This window comes from Prenolepis imparis, unplaced genomic scaffold, assembly GCF_030444845.1.
Source record: "Prenolepis imparis isolate NDT839.2.m4 unplaced genomic scaffold, iyPreImpa1.0 SCAF_6, whole genome shotgun sequence".
Lineage (NCBI taxonomy): Eukaryota > Metazoa > Arthropoda > Insecta > Hymenoptera > Formicidae > Prenolepis > Prenolepis imparis.
The window spans coordinates 15,393,709-15,413,482 of record NW_028141164.1 but is presented as its reverse complement, the minus strand read 5'-3'; the positions used below and the strand labels follow the sequence as shown (position 1 = coordinate 15,413,482).

General features: G+C 40.1%; 1 protein-coding gene and 1 pseudogene across 1 annotated transcript; one reads left to right on the top strand and one right to left on the bottom strand.

The window, feature by feature from the left end:
* Positions 1-221: 221 nt before the first annotated feature.
* Positions 222-1,336, top strand: LOC145937797 (uncharacterized; annotated as a pseudogene).
* Positions 1,337-6,489: 5,153 nt separating this feature from the next.
* On the bottom strand, positions 6,490-6,960 carry LOC145937796 (uncharacterized). The gene has a single exon (XM_083041169.1). It carries the CDS (start codon positions 6,958-6,960, stop codon positions 6,490-6,492), a length of 471 nt encoding a protein of 156 aa, XP_082897295.1.
* Positions 6,961-19,774: the final 12,814 nt, after the last annotated feature.

Sequence of the window (19,774 nt, the reverse complement as noted above, 5' to 3'; positions counted from 1 at the left end):
GTGTACAACGATCATGTGAATACCGACATGTCGTACGAAGATTTCAGTAAATTATGTCATATTTGTTGGCAACAAAAGTATGGATTCCTAGTGATAGACAAGGACAGCTTGCTTACAAACGGGCGATACAGAAAAGGATTTAACGAGTTTGCGATACCGCAAAACGATTAGTCGCTGCCGATATTCTGTCGAGAAGAGTGAAACGCGAGCACTCTGCAGACATGGCTGATAACCATAACATTCGCGAGCGTGAAAAGATTGCGAAGAAAATTGTGAAAACGTGCGAATCGATCCGTAAGAAACATCGTGCTTTAAAGACTGGTAAGTTCGATGACGATATCGCAGTCAAGACTCACTTTAAACCTATTATCGAACCACTACAAAAGATTGTCGACAACGCGAGCTTGATCGCAGTGAAATACGAACCTGAGAGTAAAGCTGACGTGAAAATTAAAACGTTACCCGCTGTTAAGCGGGACGAGGAGGAGGAGGAAGATGCGACACCGAAAAAGAGAAAACGACCAAACACAAATCGCTCATCGACACCACGTACATCGGACGGATTTTTACTGAATGAACCACCGATAAGCTCTACACCGTCCACCTCTACACAGTCCGCGACAACGAGAATCCTACCATTTACAATACCCGAATCACTCGCAAACGAAAATGTTTTCGAAACCACAAGCAATTCACTTGAAACATCCGTTCGAAACACGTTACAAACGTCGGAAGGTCAAGAAATGTTGCGAGAGCACTTCGGACCACTGGGACAAAAATACATGGGTGCTCTCCTCGGTGGCGATAAAAAAACGAGATCGATCACGTATATGGTGTCTATTTCGAAAAGGATGGAATGTTGCTCGGTAACAAACGATTTGACATGGATAAATATGATTTTATAATTATAGACAAAGTAAAGTACATTGGTACACCTGGATTATATGAGCTAGTCTTCAAGAGGATTCCCGATGATGTTATTTACACGGAAGACGATATGCAAAAATACAAGAGCATATTATTGGCGACGAACGCGCATAAACGCAAATATGATGCGCAAAGTCAATTACGGAGCAACAGGGGATACAAATACAAACAAATAATCGCACCGTTGATGTCAATTGAAAAGAAAAAATCTGGAAAGGGTGTATTCATGTCTCAAGCGATGACGCTAACCGACAATAAAATCGATTACGTGCACTGGGACGACCCCAACGAGCTAGTGGATCGGGTACGATTGCTCGATGCTTCGCGCCGAGCTGGCCACAACGCTCACGACAACGAGATCCTGTCGATCATCGAGGAACTTCGCGAAGCAGGCATTATTATAAATTAAACGGGGTCTCGGCAAAACTAATCAGTCGATCGGCGTCATTCGCATCGAAAAATGCCTATCAACAAATTTGGATTATTCGAACGGAGAAATGATGCAACTGGCATAAGCGATCATTGGGATAGATTGGTGAGAAGTTACGTGCGCGGAAACGCTCTGTGTCGTGTCGCTACAGACTATGATGCAAGATCGCGCAAGATTCGTCGTGTAGCGCAACCTGAAGCTGACACTGATGCTGTCAACAAACTGTATGTGGAATCCTGCTTTAAAAGATTGATGAATCAACAGAAAGAATCAGATGAGAAGCTGACTTCGTTCGAGAAGGATGTGCGAGCAGTACAGACTGCGATAAACGAACTTTAACGTACAGCTAATGCTAACTCAAAAACGACTATCAACCTGAATGAGCAGCAGTGAACGGGTTAGGAGCGGCTATCGAACGGTTATCAAACATCTACGAAGGGTTATCGAACGGCTACGAACAATTATCGAACGGCTACAAAGAATTATCGAACTGCTATCTAACTACAATGAGTGGCAGTGGTAGTGAACGGCCTAGCAACAGCTGCGAACGAGGCTACGAACAAGTCATTAAAGGTTACATACAAGGCTATTATCAACTCAGAAACGGCTGCGAACGGGTCAGGAACGGTTGCTAACGGGTCAGGAACGGCTACGAACGGGTTAGAAACGACTGTGAACAAGGCTGCGAACGAATCAAGAACGATTTTCGAATGGATCAAGAACGGAAGTAAACAACGCAAGAACGGCTACGAACGGCTCAAGAACGGGTCAAGAACGACTATGAACGGCTCAAGAACGGCTACGAACGGCTCAGGAACGGGTCAAGAACGGCTACGAACGGCTCAGTAACGGAAATGAGCGATAAAACAAGCAGCAGTAAATGACGATCGGGAAAAAAAACCGACGAAGCGATGAAACAACATAGTTTGGAGAGTTGGTGAACGAACTGCACGCGCCGGCGAGAAAAAATTTTCCGAAGACATGTCATAGTGCGAGGATATGATGATCTGTGGCAAGCCGACATCGTCGACATGCGTTCGTACTCTCGTTTCAACAAAGGTTATCACTACATACTCACCATCATCGATGTGTTGAGCAAGTACGCATGGGCACCACTCAAGAGTAAAGGTGGAAGCGAGACGGCTGACGCTATCGCCGAAATAATTCGAGATAGCAAGAGATGCCCGAAAAACATGCAAACTGATATGGGGAAGGAATTTTACAACGCGGATGTGCAACGGCTTATATGGAAACATAACATCAATCATTATTCTACATATTCGGTAATGAAGGCATCGGTCGTCGAGCGATTCAATCGTACGCTGAAGAACGACATGTGGAAGATGTTTACGCTGAATGGAACTTACAAGTGGATCGACGCGTTGCCGCGACTCGTATCGGATTATAACGCGCGCAAGCACCGAACAATCGGCATGCGACCCGCCGACGTCACCCCCGCGATCGCTGATAAACTTTTAAAAACGGTATATAGTAACATAAAGATTGCCGTTCCGGCGAAATTCAAAGTAGGTGACTCGGTACGCGTTAGCAAGTACAAGAAACTTTTCGAGAAAGGTTACACGCCAAATTGGACGACGGAGGTTTTTAAGATTGTTAAAGTGCAGCGTACTAATCCCGTAAGCTATCTACTCGAGGACTATCGCAAAACATCTGTCGCTGGAGCGTTTTACGAGTATGAGTTGCATCGCGTGAATTATCCGGATGTGTATCTTGTGGAGAAAGTACTGCGCAGGAGGGGTGACGAGGTTTACGTGAAATGGCTGGGATTTGACAATTCACACAATTCTTGGATACATAAGGACAATGGTGATTTAATTCATATAGACTATTTATTTTAAGAAAAATATAATGTGTACAACGTATAAAATATATAAAATATACATGAAATATATGAAATACAAAATCTTTATTAATACATCCTTTCCTTTAATCGTTACAATATATTACACATATGTTACATAACAATATATCATACACACATACACACACACACACATTATACTACATTATATTTTATAAGGGTATCTGGTAATGTCCCCATGGTCATGTGTCGGTCGAATCAGTTATAATATACCGCTTATCGTCGTACGGACTTAGAGCAATTTTTGTCTCGCGAATGGTATACATTTCGTGCAATTTCGATCTAATACATGACTGCTGACGTGTCATTTCAATCTCGTCATTCAGGCACCGCGTATAATCGTCGAATGTTATACTACGCGCTACGACATTACTTTTAACACCTTTTGCTTTTTTAGTGTCTTTTTTGCCATCCACCCTCAACGCGTACATTTTTGCTCTAAGCCCGACGAATTCGGACATTATCGCGCCGTTATTCTCGTCTTTCATCAAGCCTGGCACCTTTTTGTTTGCATGCGCTATACCGTACGCGTTGTCAATTGGATATCTCGAGATAGCTCGTATCGAATCTAGCGATATCGCGTTTCATGTTCTCGTACACATCGCCGCACTCGATGTGATATATTAAACCAGTGCTGGGATTTACTTGCCATTTACGGCGAGATTTCGAGACGCACGCTTCTTGCCCCCCACTCCTCGCTCGCGCCATAGCAACGCAGCGCCGGCCGCTCGTAACTAAGGAGCGCGGCACATGGTCTCAAGAACGTGCGTATCAAACGTAATAGCACAATTAGCATTCTAATAGCAAAAGTTATTATTAAAATTTTCTATTCAATCTTTTATTTTGTATTAATAATACAAATAGTTATTATTCTATTATTAATCACGTATATGTGTTCTTTTGCTATTAGAATGCTAATTGTGCTATTACGTTTGATACGCACGTTCCTGAGACTATGTGCCGCGCTCCTTAGTTACGAGCGGCCGGCGCTGCGTTGTTATGGCGCGAGCGAGGAGTGGGGGGCAAGAGGCGTGCGTCTCGAAATCTCGCCGTAAATGGCAAGTAAATCCCAGCACTGTATTAAACTGTCGGTGTCGGTGTACATTATCCGACATCTTTCACGATAGAGCGGTGACATGTACTCATAGTGAAATTCGTACAGACACACTTTCGATATATCGAGTATACACATACCAACATAGATTGGTTTGTTAAATTTTACTTCTAGTTTACGTAATTCAACGGCGATTAAATTTTCCGAAAAGACGCTCCTGCTATGGAAATTTGGTTTCGCGATCATCGCTTCCGCACCGTATCGTCCGTCCCACTTTGTCAATAATTTTACATCTACATGATTTCGAACGTTTTCCATAGTTTTGCCGAATACCGCGTTGTTCATCAATTTGTACAAATTTTTTTCAAAATCATTTTTCGCTTGTGTTCTAAATTTCGTATTGAGTTCGATATAATCGCGGAGCCATGCAGATTGAGTAAATTGTAATACGCAATGTATCTTTACGATACGAAGACCGTGACGTATACACTGCTGCAGGTTGCGATAATGTATGACGTAACGCTTCTTGTCATATAGCGTCGGAGCTTATCTTCCCGCTTGCCGGGCGGCTTGTCGCGCGTCGGACAGAACGGTAGGTCAATGTGTGTGTTGTGTTTATTTTGCGGGTACTCTAGATCAACCTCGAGAATATAACCTGTGAGCGAATCCGGAGCGATCGCGCTAACGTCAAAGTTTGAAACGTCTTCGACCCATCGAAAATCGGTATAAGGCAATGGTTGACACATTGCCCATCCATACAAATTATTTACATCGAAGTATATAAGGTACGACGATGGTTTCGATGGATCATATGACTGCATGTACTTGTTATTAGCATGCGCGTATCTGTTGGAACTGATTGACTTAGACCACCGCGTATACCCCGTTCAATAAACATAACTATGTCGATATCGGTAAGCAATTCAAACGTAATATTTGTATGTTTTAGCATCGCGTCTCATGTATACCCGGGAAGAGTATAATAATACGTAGGATCGAGTCCGTAACTCGCGATGCAAGTGTCGCGGAAATTTTCAAAAATATCTGCTAATAACAAGACATCAGTTTTTAAGTACAAATCGCTATATTCGCCTAGAGTTCGAAGGGAGAATCGATTCCAGACGTTCTCAGCGTGCGCGTAATCGCTCTCGGATACAGTGTCACCGGTTAAAGAACTGTAAAACGATTCGCGCGGCGGTAAACGCGTGTCCTGCAGCTTGTCCACACAGTCAATGTACTCGTACGGAAAGACACCTTTTCGCGTCAATAATTCAAAATTGTGAACGGATAATGTGAAAAAATTAAAACGTAAAATTTTTAACTTATCCTTCTCGAGGAAGGATGCCAGTTTGTCAAGACTAGCACTGAGAAATTTGTATGAATCGATGAATCGTAATTTTATACAAGCTTTCCGATCTTTATCGTCGTCGTCAGTACTATTGACAATCTTTGTAAATGAAATGTATTTTTCTTTTGTTATTGGAAGCACATCTACACGTTCTTCGTATGCGGTAGCTATTTCTTTTATGATAAAATGTGCGTCGTAACCGGATAAATTATGGAAAACTATAGGAATGACATAAGAGTCTTTGTAATTTAGATTACAGTTTGAGTGTGCGGGACCTCTGTATCGCCCAGTTAGATGACAATGATCGCGTACTCGATTATCGTCGGGCGCAAACGGTTTTTCGCAAATGTGACATTGTGTGGCGCTATGAAATTTTTCCAACTCGTCTGATGTTAAATTTATCATGGGGACATTATCAGACAAAATACCCTTTATGCGATGCGCTAATTCCTCGAGTTTGTCGGCGAACCACGCGACACAATCGGCACCGCGATAAGATCGGTATGCGGATAATGTTTCATCGTACGAGCATTGCACATAATATCCAAATGCTAAATACCTCATGATGTTGATAGTATGACACGTGTTCCGATGTCTTCCTCAGCACACACTCCAAGTCAGTGTACACTACAAACGGAAGCCGCTCCTTTCTGTTGTAGTTATCGAACCCGAGCCACTTATCTTTATCGCTTGGTAACCGGATAGCGCAGTCGTTCATTTCTCCACAGTCTACCGTATGTGCCTGCAACTTGTCCTCTGATCCGAAATAATGCAAGCATCTGTGAAAGAAAAAAATTACAATTTTATTTACAATTTTATTTACAATTTTATTTACATTTATATATAATTTACAATAAATATACATACTGATCGCAGATATATTTTTTGTGACCATTTTTGCTCAATTGCGTGTTCACGAGGCGAGACAGATTTTTGATATACGCGAAATGTCCAACGTTGTCGTCCTCCTTCTCCACGTACAGCAAATTTACATGTTTTTCTCTTTTCTGATCGGCGAGTCGTATCGGAAGAATTGATAATTCCTTCTTCCTCTCGATGCCATAGACGTTGATTGAGATATCGTTTACATGTTCAAACTTTTTAATTTGATTCAACGTCATCGGAAACTCAATGTTTTGTAAATTTAACACCGTCGTATAGTGCGGATATGAAAATTCTCGTTCCACATTTCTTTCTGTGGGGTACAGAGCGGCCACCACTGACCACGCGAAACATGCATCGTCTTTAGATTGCACATTAATTACCGCTCTCTTCGCCATAATTTCTCGCGGTAATTTAATATGGCATCCCGCGCGCATAAGATTGCATTTGTTGACGTTGACCGTAAGATCGAGGATTCGTGACAATGTCCATCCGCTATCACGTTCCTGAAACTCTTCGAGAGACGTCAATGTGGTTTCGATGACGTGCCGCTCATACCACTCGCGTAAATCGTGCGAAGACGTGCGAAAAAGTTCATAATTTCTCGTGTTAATACTTTTGTTGGCGCGCTTATCACCTGTCACAAACTCATCGTTGAACACAGTATTTACTTTTACACAGTTGTGTATTTTTATAACATCTTGCACTTGCTCGAGTACTACACTACTAGCATCTTCCAAAAATTGTCGCGGTTCGATATAGTCTGCGTTAATCACCGCACCGGTCAGTATACGATTTTCAAACGCGGTATCGATTTCTCGTCAAACGAGTCTTCCCGCGTTATTGTCGCCACTGTAATTACCACCACTGGATATAAACTGTCTCTGCAATCGAGTTTTTGCACCCTCGAGTCGCGCGATTCTAGCAACCAAAGATTGTCTATATCCAATCGAGAGTCGCGGACGCTTGACACGGCTGTTTTCTTCGAGCAGTTTGATAAATTCCTCGCAGCGCAGCGTCCATTCAAAATACTCGCCCAAGGTGACGACTTGATGGGACCGCTCCAACAGGTCGCGTTCAGTCTGCTCAATGTTTTCCATTTTTCCACACTTTTTAAAATCACTTTCTATAGAGCACTTACACCCGCTATACTTTTTTCGACCGATGTATCTGTGCGCTTGCAAATTACGTACTATGGTTTGAAGTGGCAGCAGTCCTTATTATATTTCGTCTAATCATTTCTTCCCCTCTTCATGATTAACGGATTGTTTAATTACATATCAGAAAGGTGATCTCCCTTCATCACGTTATCGCTTTTGACACAGAGCGGCCGGACATCGGCGCTCATTTTTGTTTATAAAAATTCAAGCGGCCGGACATCGGCGCTTCCTAAACAATGAGAAAGAATCCCGCTTAGGGGGAGGGGAAAGGTACGTCAAAGGCTGCCGAATATCGGCGCGTAATGCAACACGGTCTTTTACCGCGAAAAAAACACGTGTCCCGACGTGTTCATTGCGATAAGCGCGACCTCCCAAGATCCCCTCAGATGGAGGAGGGGGAGGGGAAGGTACCGCGAGGGCGGCCGAATGTCGGCAAAATTATCACAAAAGAATTCTTCCTAAACAATGAGGAAGAGACGTCGCAGCCTTATGAGCAGGGGTGGGGGAGGGCGAAAGTACCGCCAAAGCGCGTCCCTTATAGGGGAGGGAAGGGGAAGTACCGCGAGGGCGGCTGAATATCGGCGCTCACTTTGCGGTGTTTTGTTTATAATAACATGTTAGATAATTCAAAGTAATACAATACGCTGTTTTGTTTTTGAAAAACAATACGCGATAAGCGTCTCCCGCACAGCGATAAGCGCCCCCGCTCCGCGTGACATCATCCCCCCCGCCCCCCCCTCGCCTACAAGATCCCCCCCGCCCCGCGCCCCCCTCGGAGGACCTGAGTTAGAATTGGCATAGTATCCCTACTCATGCTTCGTAGATTTTGAATAGCACAACTCAGCACAACTCGCAGAATTTAGTTAATTATCTTTTACTGTTCGCAATTTATACATTTGAAATTTTTCATTCCTAAAAATTCCTAATGTCTAATTCCTATCTTTGTCTGTGCTGCGAAATCTAACTGTCTGAGGAAATTTTGTCATTTTGAAAAGTTATTGTGCTACTTTAGCACAATCCAGCACAACCAAAAAAATTAGAAAACGTCAAATTCTATATTCAACCCCTTTTTTACATTTTTATCAACCCCTAAGCTAATCCATGCTTTTTATACAAGTGTCTTGTAGATTTTGAGTAGCACAACTCATTGTCAGTACAACTTGCAGAAATTCTATATTTGCATTGTAATGTGAATTATATATGCTTCTTTATCTATCATTGTTAATTTATTTTTATCGAAATAAAATAAGATATTGAAATTTTTCCAACGGCAGAATACGGTACAAGTTAATGCCAATTTAGGAAAAAAACTCGAGCTTAATCGCAAAAAAGTGCGGGGCTATTACAATTTCGTTTTTATTTATTTTCTTAATTGTTATTGATTTTATCGAATTCGCGTTTGTGGCACAAGTTAGCACAATTATAGCACAATGCAGCACAATTCATAAAAATATAAAATTTGTAAAATGCGGAGCTAACTTCACACACATATGTAAAGTTAGATAAATTGCGATACAGAAAATTATAAAAGAACACCACTTACTCTTTCCATCGCACTGTGCACTGCAAGCCGTAGGAAATGAGACGCAACTGTTATACATAATTCAAAACTATATCTATATTTGTCACATGATATTATGGTACGTATGTACATATATGTATGTATACAAAACAATGATTTATACGGATGTTTATGTTGTACAATTGTGATGTGAAATTCGCCCTATTTTATTTAATCTTAGAGATTTTTCTTTAATATAAGATAAGTTTTAGTGAGATATGCGTGGTGTAAGAGGTATTTGAGAGAAATTTGACAAATATAGATCTCGTTTCGCGCTAAAAGTACAGGGTGATGAAGGTGGACCTTGTTTTGCATGTGAATAAATCTATTTCACCGCTACTTTAGGTAAAGTTCACATTATAAAACTATAAAGTTAAACGCACATTTATAATGTCAACTTTTTTCGTTAATAACTAGTAGGTGTAAGAGGCCGGTTCTAACCCATGGGGCTCCGAGCGGGGCGCGGGGCGCGGGGTATCTCGGCGGCGCAGGGTGACGTCACGCGGGCGGGGACGTTTATCGCGGTATCTCCCGTATTTATAAATAATTATACGATTAGCGCTAAAGAAGTGAGCGCCGATGTCCGATCGCTCGAATTTTTAAACAAATAGCGCCCTAGAATCGACGAAATTATCTTTGTTATTTTTATAGGAAGAGACGTTTATCATTACGATATTTCTTATGGAAATTTATAAGGGGAGGGGTTGGAGGGATCTCGACGTTGCGATTATCAACGAACGTGTCGCAACATGTTTTCTCAGTTGTAAACAAAATAGCGCCCCGATGTTCGGCAGCTTTGTACCCTCGCGGTATCTTCCCTATTTATAAATAATTCTACGATTAGCGCTAAAAGTGACGCCAATATCTGGCCGCTCGAATTTTTAAACAAATAGCGCCCTAGAATCGACGAAATTATCTTTGTTATTTTTATAGTAAGAGACGTTTATCATTACGATATTTCTTATGGAAATTTATGAGGGGAGGGGTTGGAGGGATCTCGACGTTGCGCTTATCAACGAACGTGTCGCAACATGTTTTCTCAGCTGTAAACAAAATAGCGCCCCGATGTTCGGCAGTTTTGTACCCTCGCGGTATCTTCCCTAATTATAAATAATTCTACGATTAGCGCTAAAGAAGTGAGCGCCGATGTCTGACCGCTCGAATTTTTAAACAAATAGCGCCCTAGAATCGACGGAATTATCTTTCTTATTTTATTAGTAAGTGTAACGTCCCGTCATTTTCGCGAAACCATATTTTTGCGCGCTACTGTTTTTCCTGCGCCAATACTTAAAATTTAAGGATAATTAATGATTTTCCTCTTTATATATAATTGTTTAGACTAAAATCAAGCATTTATATTATTAATTACTAACCATACCAAATCTAGGGTCTCCAGTTATCTAGTTCTAACTAGCCGCTACCAGGAACTAGCGATCCGACCAATCAAACGTCATCCGAGACCCCTGAGCGTATACTTCAACTAACCAGCTGTTATTATATGAAAATAATCCTTAGCAATAAGAAGATATTTTAATCATGACTAACCCACCTATATATGAATATTCAATATTAATTAAACAATATAATAATATTATTTATGAAATCAGAAACATAATAACTGTTGAACTTTACTTAACAATTTAAGACTTATAGTAATAAGTTTTAAAAGTATTTTTAATCACTGACAGAATTATTATGAGGAAGGTTCCATAAATCCTTATCTTGCGATGCATTGTAATGACAAGCCTGCGACAAGCATTCGATGAATTACTAAAAGTGTTCAAACACTTAATATTTTAAGATTTCATCCGAAATTATATTTACGAAGCCTTATTTCAGTCATTAAATGATTTCGATAACGAACCCAAGATCATTAAGATTTATTGAGTAAATTATTAAATGAAGAGACTTATAAATAAGGCCCAAGTAGATATAATTAAAGAGAATATTTTATTATAGAATTAAGTCAAAACGAGAACAAGAAATTCTCGATATTACGTTATGGAATCATAATTCTATAATTTAGAAATGACTTAATCTTACCCTATTGCATTAAACTCAAGTTTTATTATAAATTATCAATCATTAAGAATTCTAATTAATAACATAAAATAAATTATATAAGAAATTATTCCATAAACGTACAAATGAATATTTGGCGAACTACAAGAAACTTTAACATGTATCTATGCGCAGACCCCTCTAAAATCAGCTCACAAATCAGCAAGTAATTAAGTGCCGATCGTAGGTGAGAAGCCGCTTCCATCCGTTATCTCCCTCGCGTTATCGGATGCTAGCGTTCAAACCACAAAAGAATAATAAATTAGACACTTCTTGGAATCGTCGCTCCTCATCTCAAGCTCACCGCCGAACTTCGATATCCGGTCCAGATTATCTAAAACTCGTAAATTAATAGTTGACACCTAGAGCGCTCGCTCCTGCGGGTCACCGTATCGTGACCTCTTAGTACAATTTATTGTGACATATTCCAAGAAAACGTCTTTCTTAGAAATCCCCACCAAAAGGGAACTGCACACGACACTCAGATTTTTCTCGATTTGATGGGTATATAAACCCTTAATTCTTAACTTCATCGCGGCATACCATCATTAGCATCTCACCGTAACTCTACGGCATCTCATTATCGAGATCCCACCGTAGCTCTACAGCACATCATTTCTGTAGCCTTACGATACTCTGTATAAAGTCACGCGTTTGCCGTCAACTGCGTTGACATACCCGATTTGTTAGTCGCGCATAGAATTATAAAGTAAAAGTTAAATAAAGAACAATATGTAAGATGTGATTTGCCAGTCGAATTTTTAAAACAAGGTTAAGATTTTATTGACCAACACTGACTAAGACTAATTCTTATATTTAATTTGCATCATCGTTTGTTAATCCTTGGACGTCTAATTCAGTAGATCTGGGTAGCATTTGAATTAATTGGTAGAGGCAATGATGAGAATAATATATTTAATGCACATATGATATTAAATAAAAAGTCTTATAATATAAGAATTAGTCTTAGTCAGTGTTGGTCAATAAAATCTTAACCTTGTTTTAAATAAAGAACTCTTGTGCATCAAAACTCGAATACGTTGATTTTGCCAAACATCCCGTGACCGAGGTCCTAGAGAAGGGAAGAAGGCGAACGAGCGTATAACGATCTACTGCCTGAAGTCCACAGTCTATCACAAGGTAAGTACTTATAATTACCCAGACTATTTAACACGCCGCTTCACGCCAATTTTAATTCTAAGTTGCGCTAGACTAACAATTCTCTTTCAATCATTACCTTCTCCTAAAACAAATAAACGAAATCCACTGTTAAGCATTGCAGCTAACAGTTTCCCATTGTCAGTATTTATCAAATCAGAATCCAACTACCTTTCCATAATTATTCAAGGTATCAATATCAGAATTTAGCAACATTAACGTAGAAACAATACTCCTGGTATCACTCGGACATCGTCCAAACCCGCATTTTACCTCTAGCCGTTGGACGTACCTTTCGTAGGTCCAGACGACTCTCTACCATTTCCCCAACTTCCCGTCGTTGTCGAGGCATCCATCGTACTTGCCCGATGACAAACCTCCCATCAACACCCTGCGTATCTCCATCGTCGACGAGGCATCGTACTTGCCCGAAGACAACTCCTCATTACCTTCTCTCACCTAATAAAAATCGATAACAGGAGAAAGATATCGCATAAGGATTCTTAAACAGAATTCCGGAACTAATTTCACTCTGGACGTGGTCCAATCCTCATTTTACCTATAGTTGCAACGCATACTTTTACCGTAAGCACACAAGCAACTCTCTGCCACTTCCCCTACTTCCCGTCGTTGTCGAGGCATCCATCGTACTTGCCCGAAGACATTCTCCGTACCTCCAGACCTTCCTTTTGAATTCATATTTAAAACCGAATGAATAGACATATCGGATATTGATATCTCACTCTCTCTAGTTCCCCTTCATGTTATCTCACGATAATCCTTCTAACTCATTATAAACCCTTCATTCTGACCATATGACCCCTTGTAGATGAGCAACCCGAGAAACAGAAAAGCACGTCGGATAAAAAGGAATCATCGAGCTTGAAAACTCGCGAAACGCGCGCTGCATCGACCTTACGCTGGTTTAAGCGTAAGGCACATAAAAATAAGCCGCGTGTCAAATCGTGTGAAATAGTATCATTTTCTCCCGATACATTGCGTCGCTTAAAGACCTCATCTTCTCAAACTAATACCCCAAGAAGCTTAACTAACGAACATGAAATAACGCCTGTAATAAACTTACCGTCAGGCTTAGATTCATACTCTCCAGAATTAATATTATTCTCTGAATGGTGTCAGAACATACGCTATTTAAAAGAAGATTACACTGCAGATAACCATCAAGAAGAATCTCAACCTAACGATTTAATCTCTCAGCTAAAAACTCAACTCCCCGAGAATTCTTTAGAAATAGATGAGTATGACAATTATCTAAATTATTGATGTATGTACACTTAATCATATGTGCATTAAATATATTATTCTCATCATTGCCTCTACCAATTAATTCAAATGCTATCCAGATCTACTGAATTAGACGTCCAAGGATTAACAAACGATGATGCAAATTCAATTATAAATATAATTATCGGGCTACTAACTGACGTTTTAGAAGGAACTATTGATATCGATCAACTCATAGTCTGCTTAGATAATCTTCATATCCCTGGTGCTCAAATAAGCGGAATTCACAGACGATTAAATAAATATCAAATTCATTTTATTAATTAGCCCCTGAATTATTATTATCCAGATGAATAAACAACTTCAAGGCTTAATTTGCAATACGATTTACCAATTAATAGTCAATTTGATCTATGAATATTTGAATGGTAAAATAACTTTCGATCAAGTTATAACTATTTTAAACGACATCGAAGATATCGCTAAGAGATTCGATACTCCCAACTAGTAACTAATACCCCCACTCCTGTGACCTACAACATTCCCTAGATCCGTAACTTCGGTCCTAGCTCTCGGCGTCCCAGAGGTATAGCCGGTGTAAGCAGGTTGCCTCACAAAAATAGAGAGCGCCCGTTTTCTCACTAGCCTAGGCATAGAGAGAGAAGGAAGATCACCCAGACGTGACATAAGAGACGTTTACGATATTTCTTATGGAAATTTATGAGGGGAGGGTGTGGAGGGATCTCGACGCTGCGGTTATCGACGAACGTGTCAGGGTACATGTTTTCTCAGGTGTAAATAAAATAGCATCGATGTTCGACAGCTCGAATTTGTAAACAATATAAACAGATAGCGCCCGATTTTATTACTACGATATTCCTTTGTGGAAATTTTGAGAAGAATGGGGCTAAAACTTATGGAGAGAGGGTTTGTCTCCGCGTCAAAAAGTCTTCAGCATTCATATAGTAAAGAGCAAAGTAAAAGTGTATAAAAGAAAATGAATATTGAAGAAAATGTAATTGTCATCGAAAATGAAGAAGAAGAGGCCTTTGAGAATAATGAGGCCATTGAGGAAGATGAAGACATGTATATAGATGTCGAAGAAGTAAACAATGAAGAAGTTATGAACGTAAAAGAAGAAGAAGAATCATCCGATGATAATGATAATATAAGAATTTTAGAAGACTCCGATTATGATAGTGTATGTAGTGAGGAGTTTAGTGAGACATAAGTGCGGGAATTAAAACGAGCTGATATTCACGATATTGACGAACTACATAAAATGTGTTGCATTTCTTTTTATTATGAAGTTAATAACGACAAATTTTGCACAGCATGTTTTTTGCGAGTCAACGACTTATTTTCACGTGCGCGCGCTGTGCGCAAACATGAGACTGAGCAATACATTTTACTTTTGGGAGACAGATGCTGCGAATGTCGATTATCAGTGTCTCAAATAGTATCATGCAGTTTGTGCCCTATTTGCACGCAATAAACTTTGGGAGATTGTGCCGGTATACAGATACTGATATTTAAGTAGTTTCTGATGTGTAGGAATTGGTAAGTATTCTTTTTAAACTAAAAATTAAAAAAATACTAATAAAAAAATTTTTTTCTGTTATGCAGGAGTCCCGCATCCACCGCCTCGCAGCAGCTGCCACCGCCCGAGCGCCGTCTCGAAGCCGTAGCTAACACCACCCACCACCAACTTATATAACATGTTATTTCATATATTATTTTTATTCTTTTATTTTATATTGTATTTTTATATTTTTTATAATCTAATATTTAAATTTTATATATTTTATATTCATTCATATTCATTTATATTCATTTGTATATTCTTTTTAAAATTTTAAATTCACACACATACACACACACACATATGTAAATACACATTTATATTAATTAAATTATTAATATAAAAAAAAATGTGTTAATTTTAAAATTCCTCTCCTTTTCCTTTCTTCTAAGCGCTATCTCTCTCGCAATCTCTAGCCTCTCGCTACCTCTCTCTCCTATGCGCTATCTCTCTCACGGTTCCTAGCCTCTCGCTACCTCTCTCTCTCTTCTAAGCGCTATCTCTCTCACGGTCCCCCTTTGCCCGCATGACGTTATTCTTCACAACTATTGGGAGCTACGTATAAGAGCTGGGGGGCTGTTTACAGATAGGAGAAAGATAGTGAATGGAAATGCGTGCGAAGAAATTACATCATAATTTAGACTTAAAAATTCTTTATTATTCTTTTACATATTTTTTCTTACATATTATGGGCTAAAAACTAAAGACGCCAGCTCGCAATCGACGAGTTGATGCTTATTGAAAGCGTTACTAGCACGAATTACATTTGATACTTCTTTATTACCCGTTACAGTAGACGCGATATTGGAGAATTGCGTAAACTTGGCATCGACTGTCTCGGTAATTTTAACCAATCGATCAAAAGTTATATCAATGCATTGATCGAGATCGAACATACGGTGTAACGTCGATTCGACCATCATCATGCATACATTTAAAGATTCGAGACTTATGAGTTTGACGTTGTTAATCGTATGAACTTTTACACTTAGCGGTCCAACGCTTATAAAACTGTGGATATCTTTAGAGTCGTTCCGAAGAAAATTCTTAATATTGTGACGCTGCTCATAGAGTCCCTTTCACGTTTCGAGAGATAATATCAGTTCCTTTCCTCGATGATCTCCTATGACAATCTCCACGTAACTCGGTGGACATACGTTGATACCAATTTCGAGAAATTTGAATTCCGTAGCTGTCAATGCGTATCGTCTACCTAGTATACGAACCGCACAAGGCTTTAATGAAATGCTGTAGAAAAAAAAGTAAAATTAGTTTAAAAAAATAAAACAATTTGTAAAAATGTAAGAAAATAAAAAAAAATAGTTAAACAAAACTTACTTTTCACATTTGTTCTCAAACGATGGAGTTTTATAACGACTCAGTACGTAATTATTCACGCGTCTGCCGGAACCGCTGCTGCTGCTTTTTTCGACGTAGTACATTTCCTTAGGTTGTGAAAAGTAAACTATCGGTACAAGCGGTTAACGTGACACTGATCGTATAAAAATTAAGAGTGATGCTCTTTTTCCAAAAGTAGTGGGGTAGATTAGTGAGAAATGTGGTGGGAGAGTATCTAAAAGTTCTTCTAACGCTCTGAAATTTAGGGGAAGGGAGAGACGACGCTCGGACAACATTAAAAAGAATTCTCAGATACCACTCGCGAGGGAAGAAATGGGTAGGGGGAATAAGAGATAAAATATATTAATGTTTAAATATTTTATTTTTCCAAATCTTGTAATTTTTTCTGCCGTTGCGACCACCAGTTAAATATTTTGAGTACATTTTGTAATGCACAATTCTTAACATGTTTTCTACATCGCATAGTGTTTTTAACATCTACATTATTTAGAGACTCGATATCATCGTAATCAGCATCCAAGGTCTCGATGATTAAGTTTTCTATCGCATCATCATCATCATCAAGCATATCAGCCAACCATTTTTGTTTATGGCATCCCTTAACATATACGGTACACGGCATTTCATTATCTTCAACCACAGTTGTTGTAATCAATCGTTTCGCCATGCTGTACGCAACGATTCCGTCCTCCCATTGTAGTCCATGATGATTCGCCATTAACCATGAAGCTTGAGACTTTTCGGATTTTGTAAGGAGATGCCATGGTACAGGACACCGAAAAAAGTAGTGTGCGAGAATAGTTACTCTCCTCAGCACTGCCACCTCCTTCACGATAAATTTTCCCGAAACGATGAATCCTTGCAGATCGACGAACGTTGGTACAGACATGATGAGATCTCTCTCTCTCTTTGATGCGTCAGTCAAGAAGAATGACAACCATCTCACAGCACTTTGATCTATATCCTACTCCTCTTCCCCCTCTCTAAATTGTTGTTGTCTAAACTCGATGTTATCGCGAACACTTAGGTGATTTTGCGCACAACGTTGGTCAACGGGTTGTACTGGATCACGCGATCGTGTATGATGAGGCAGTACGCAGTGGTATTCATCGGCACGTTCTCCTTACACTCGAATTCCAATCTCACATCCACGGTTACGCTCTTGACCGATTCGTTTTGTCGAGAACAATCGATTATCACGAACGGACCGTTACGTAGAAACATTGAGACGGTGAGACTCGGCTCGAGATACTCGTATCCATAATAGTTCTTGCAGAAACGCGCATACGTATCGTACAAAATCGACCATCTGTTTTTATCGAAATCCAGATTCATATCGTCGTACGGATAACATTCCGAATTTAGATTGAGTTTCACGTTGGTCACCTTGCAATCGTCGAATCGACTCATATCCTCAGATATGACATTCTTCCGGCCTGTCTGCAGAGTGAAGATAACATATCGTGGCTTCTCCAGCTGAGTCGCCGTCTTAATGGCCCATGAATGCTTGATTGTACGCTGCAATAGCGGATACTCATACAGATCCCACGAGCGAAAACCCATGCTGAGGTAACGTCCACTTTCCAGAGCGCGCAGCATCGACAGTTTGTTGATCTCGCTCAATAACACATGTGGCATTCGCCATTGTATTTTGAATATATTGATTAAAGGCTCCAGCGTCGAATCTCCAAACAGACAATTGTTGTCATTGCGCGATCGTATTAAGATTAACTCATAACAAGCGTTAATCACCACTCGTCTGTAATCCTCGCAAAATTCCAATAACATGTAGAGCGGTACGCAAAAATTGAAATTTCCATTCACAGTAGTCGGATCACTACAGCCGGCGTTTCTCATAATCACGCTTCTATCGGATGATATCGTTACATAGTTTTTGAGCGTAGTTGTTACTCCTACGTTTCTGTTGCGATCAATCTCCACGCTATCGAGTTCGTATCGAATCTCATCGAACATGAATGCAACACAATTATTTCCCAGTATCACATCAGATCCTTCGGCTGGTTTATTTATTTTTAGTTCTCCCTCGATGTATAGGAAACTTTCATACGGCAACGTATACAGATCCTATTGTTGTATGGGTATTCTTATCTCATCACTGTGTCCGAATGTTGTGTTAGCGAACGGGTTGTACGTGTGAGTCTCGATCTTGACTATGAGATCGTCGAAGATTGGCTCGTCTCCGATGTTGAGGATATCGGTCATCGTTCAGATGTTTCGCACCGCAAATCCCAAAGATTGTAAAAATGCAATGTTCGATGCGTTCAGTTTCTCTTTCGTGCAACCGGATGATTGGATATTAGCGAATGTCGACGTTGTTGTTGTTGATGTCGCTGGCCTCGTAAAGATTGTGTTATCTCTCATATCTTTCGATCCGTTCAACACGAGCATCTCATACGCCGCACATGTACGTTATTGCTATCGCCGTCGTATGTGCAATCTAATGGTGATCTCTTCTCCTCGAAAATCGAGCAATCGTCCGTCTTGGTTGACAACTCGTAACGTTAAATCCGTAATGCTCCGCACGATGATTGGCAGGTAAATGATGTGTGCTGGTGTTTCCGATATCTTATATCCTGGTGGTACTCTCGGTGAAAATTCATGTATCGTATGAACGAGTTTGCCGTTGCTGTATGCACCTGCGGTCGCGTTACATTCTATGCGGATAATGTTCACGTTGATAATATTAATCGGCATGTCCGATTCGCACCATTTTCGCGGCTGCAGTATACGGTTCGTGAATCCCAGCAGCGATCCAATGTTGTTGGGCTTCCTAAAATTTATTCTGTAGGCGCATTTGATCTCGCTCCTCATCGTATTGTAATTAGCGCGAAGCACTATCGGATATTCTTCATCTTCAAAGTCATCATTGTCAATATGTTTTTTATCGCCGTCACGAACAGCGTGTCACGGACGTTTCCGTGAAATTGCTTGGTTCAAAAACTCATATATCGCTTGCAGCTCGTACGATCCCTCGTGAATCGTAATTTCCACGTCGTCTTTGCCAAAGTAAAATTTATTATTTGAGGAATTCACGTTCGATATTGTGTGATAAATCTCAAAATGGACTAAACCGAGCTCGTATTCATCGTCGCTCAAATCTACGG

Bases quoted from the DNA above. Each gene is read 5' to 3' on its own strand.
- LOC145937796 (XM_083041169.1), bottom strand. From the start codon at position 6,960: ATGCGCGCGGGATGCCATATTAAATTACCGCGAGAAATTATGGCGAAG.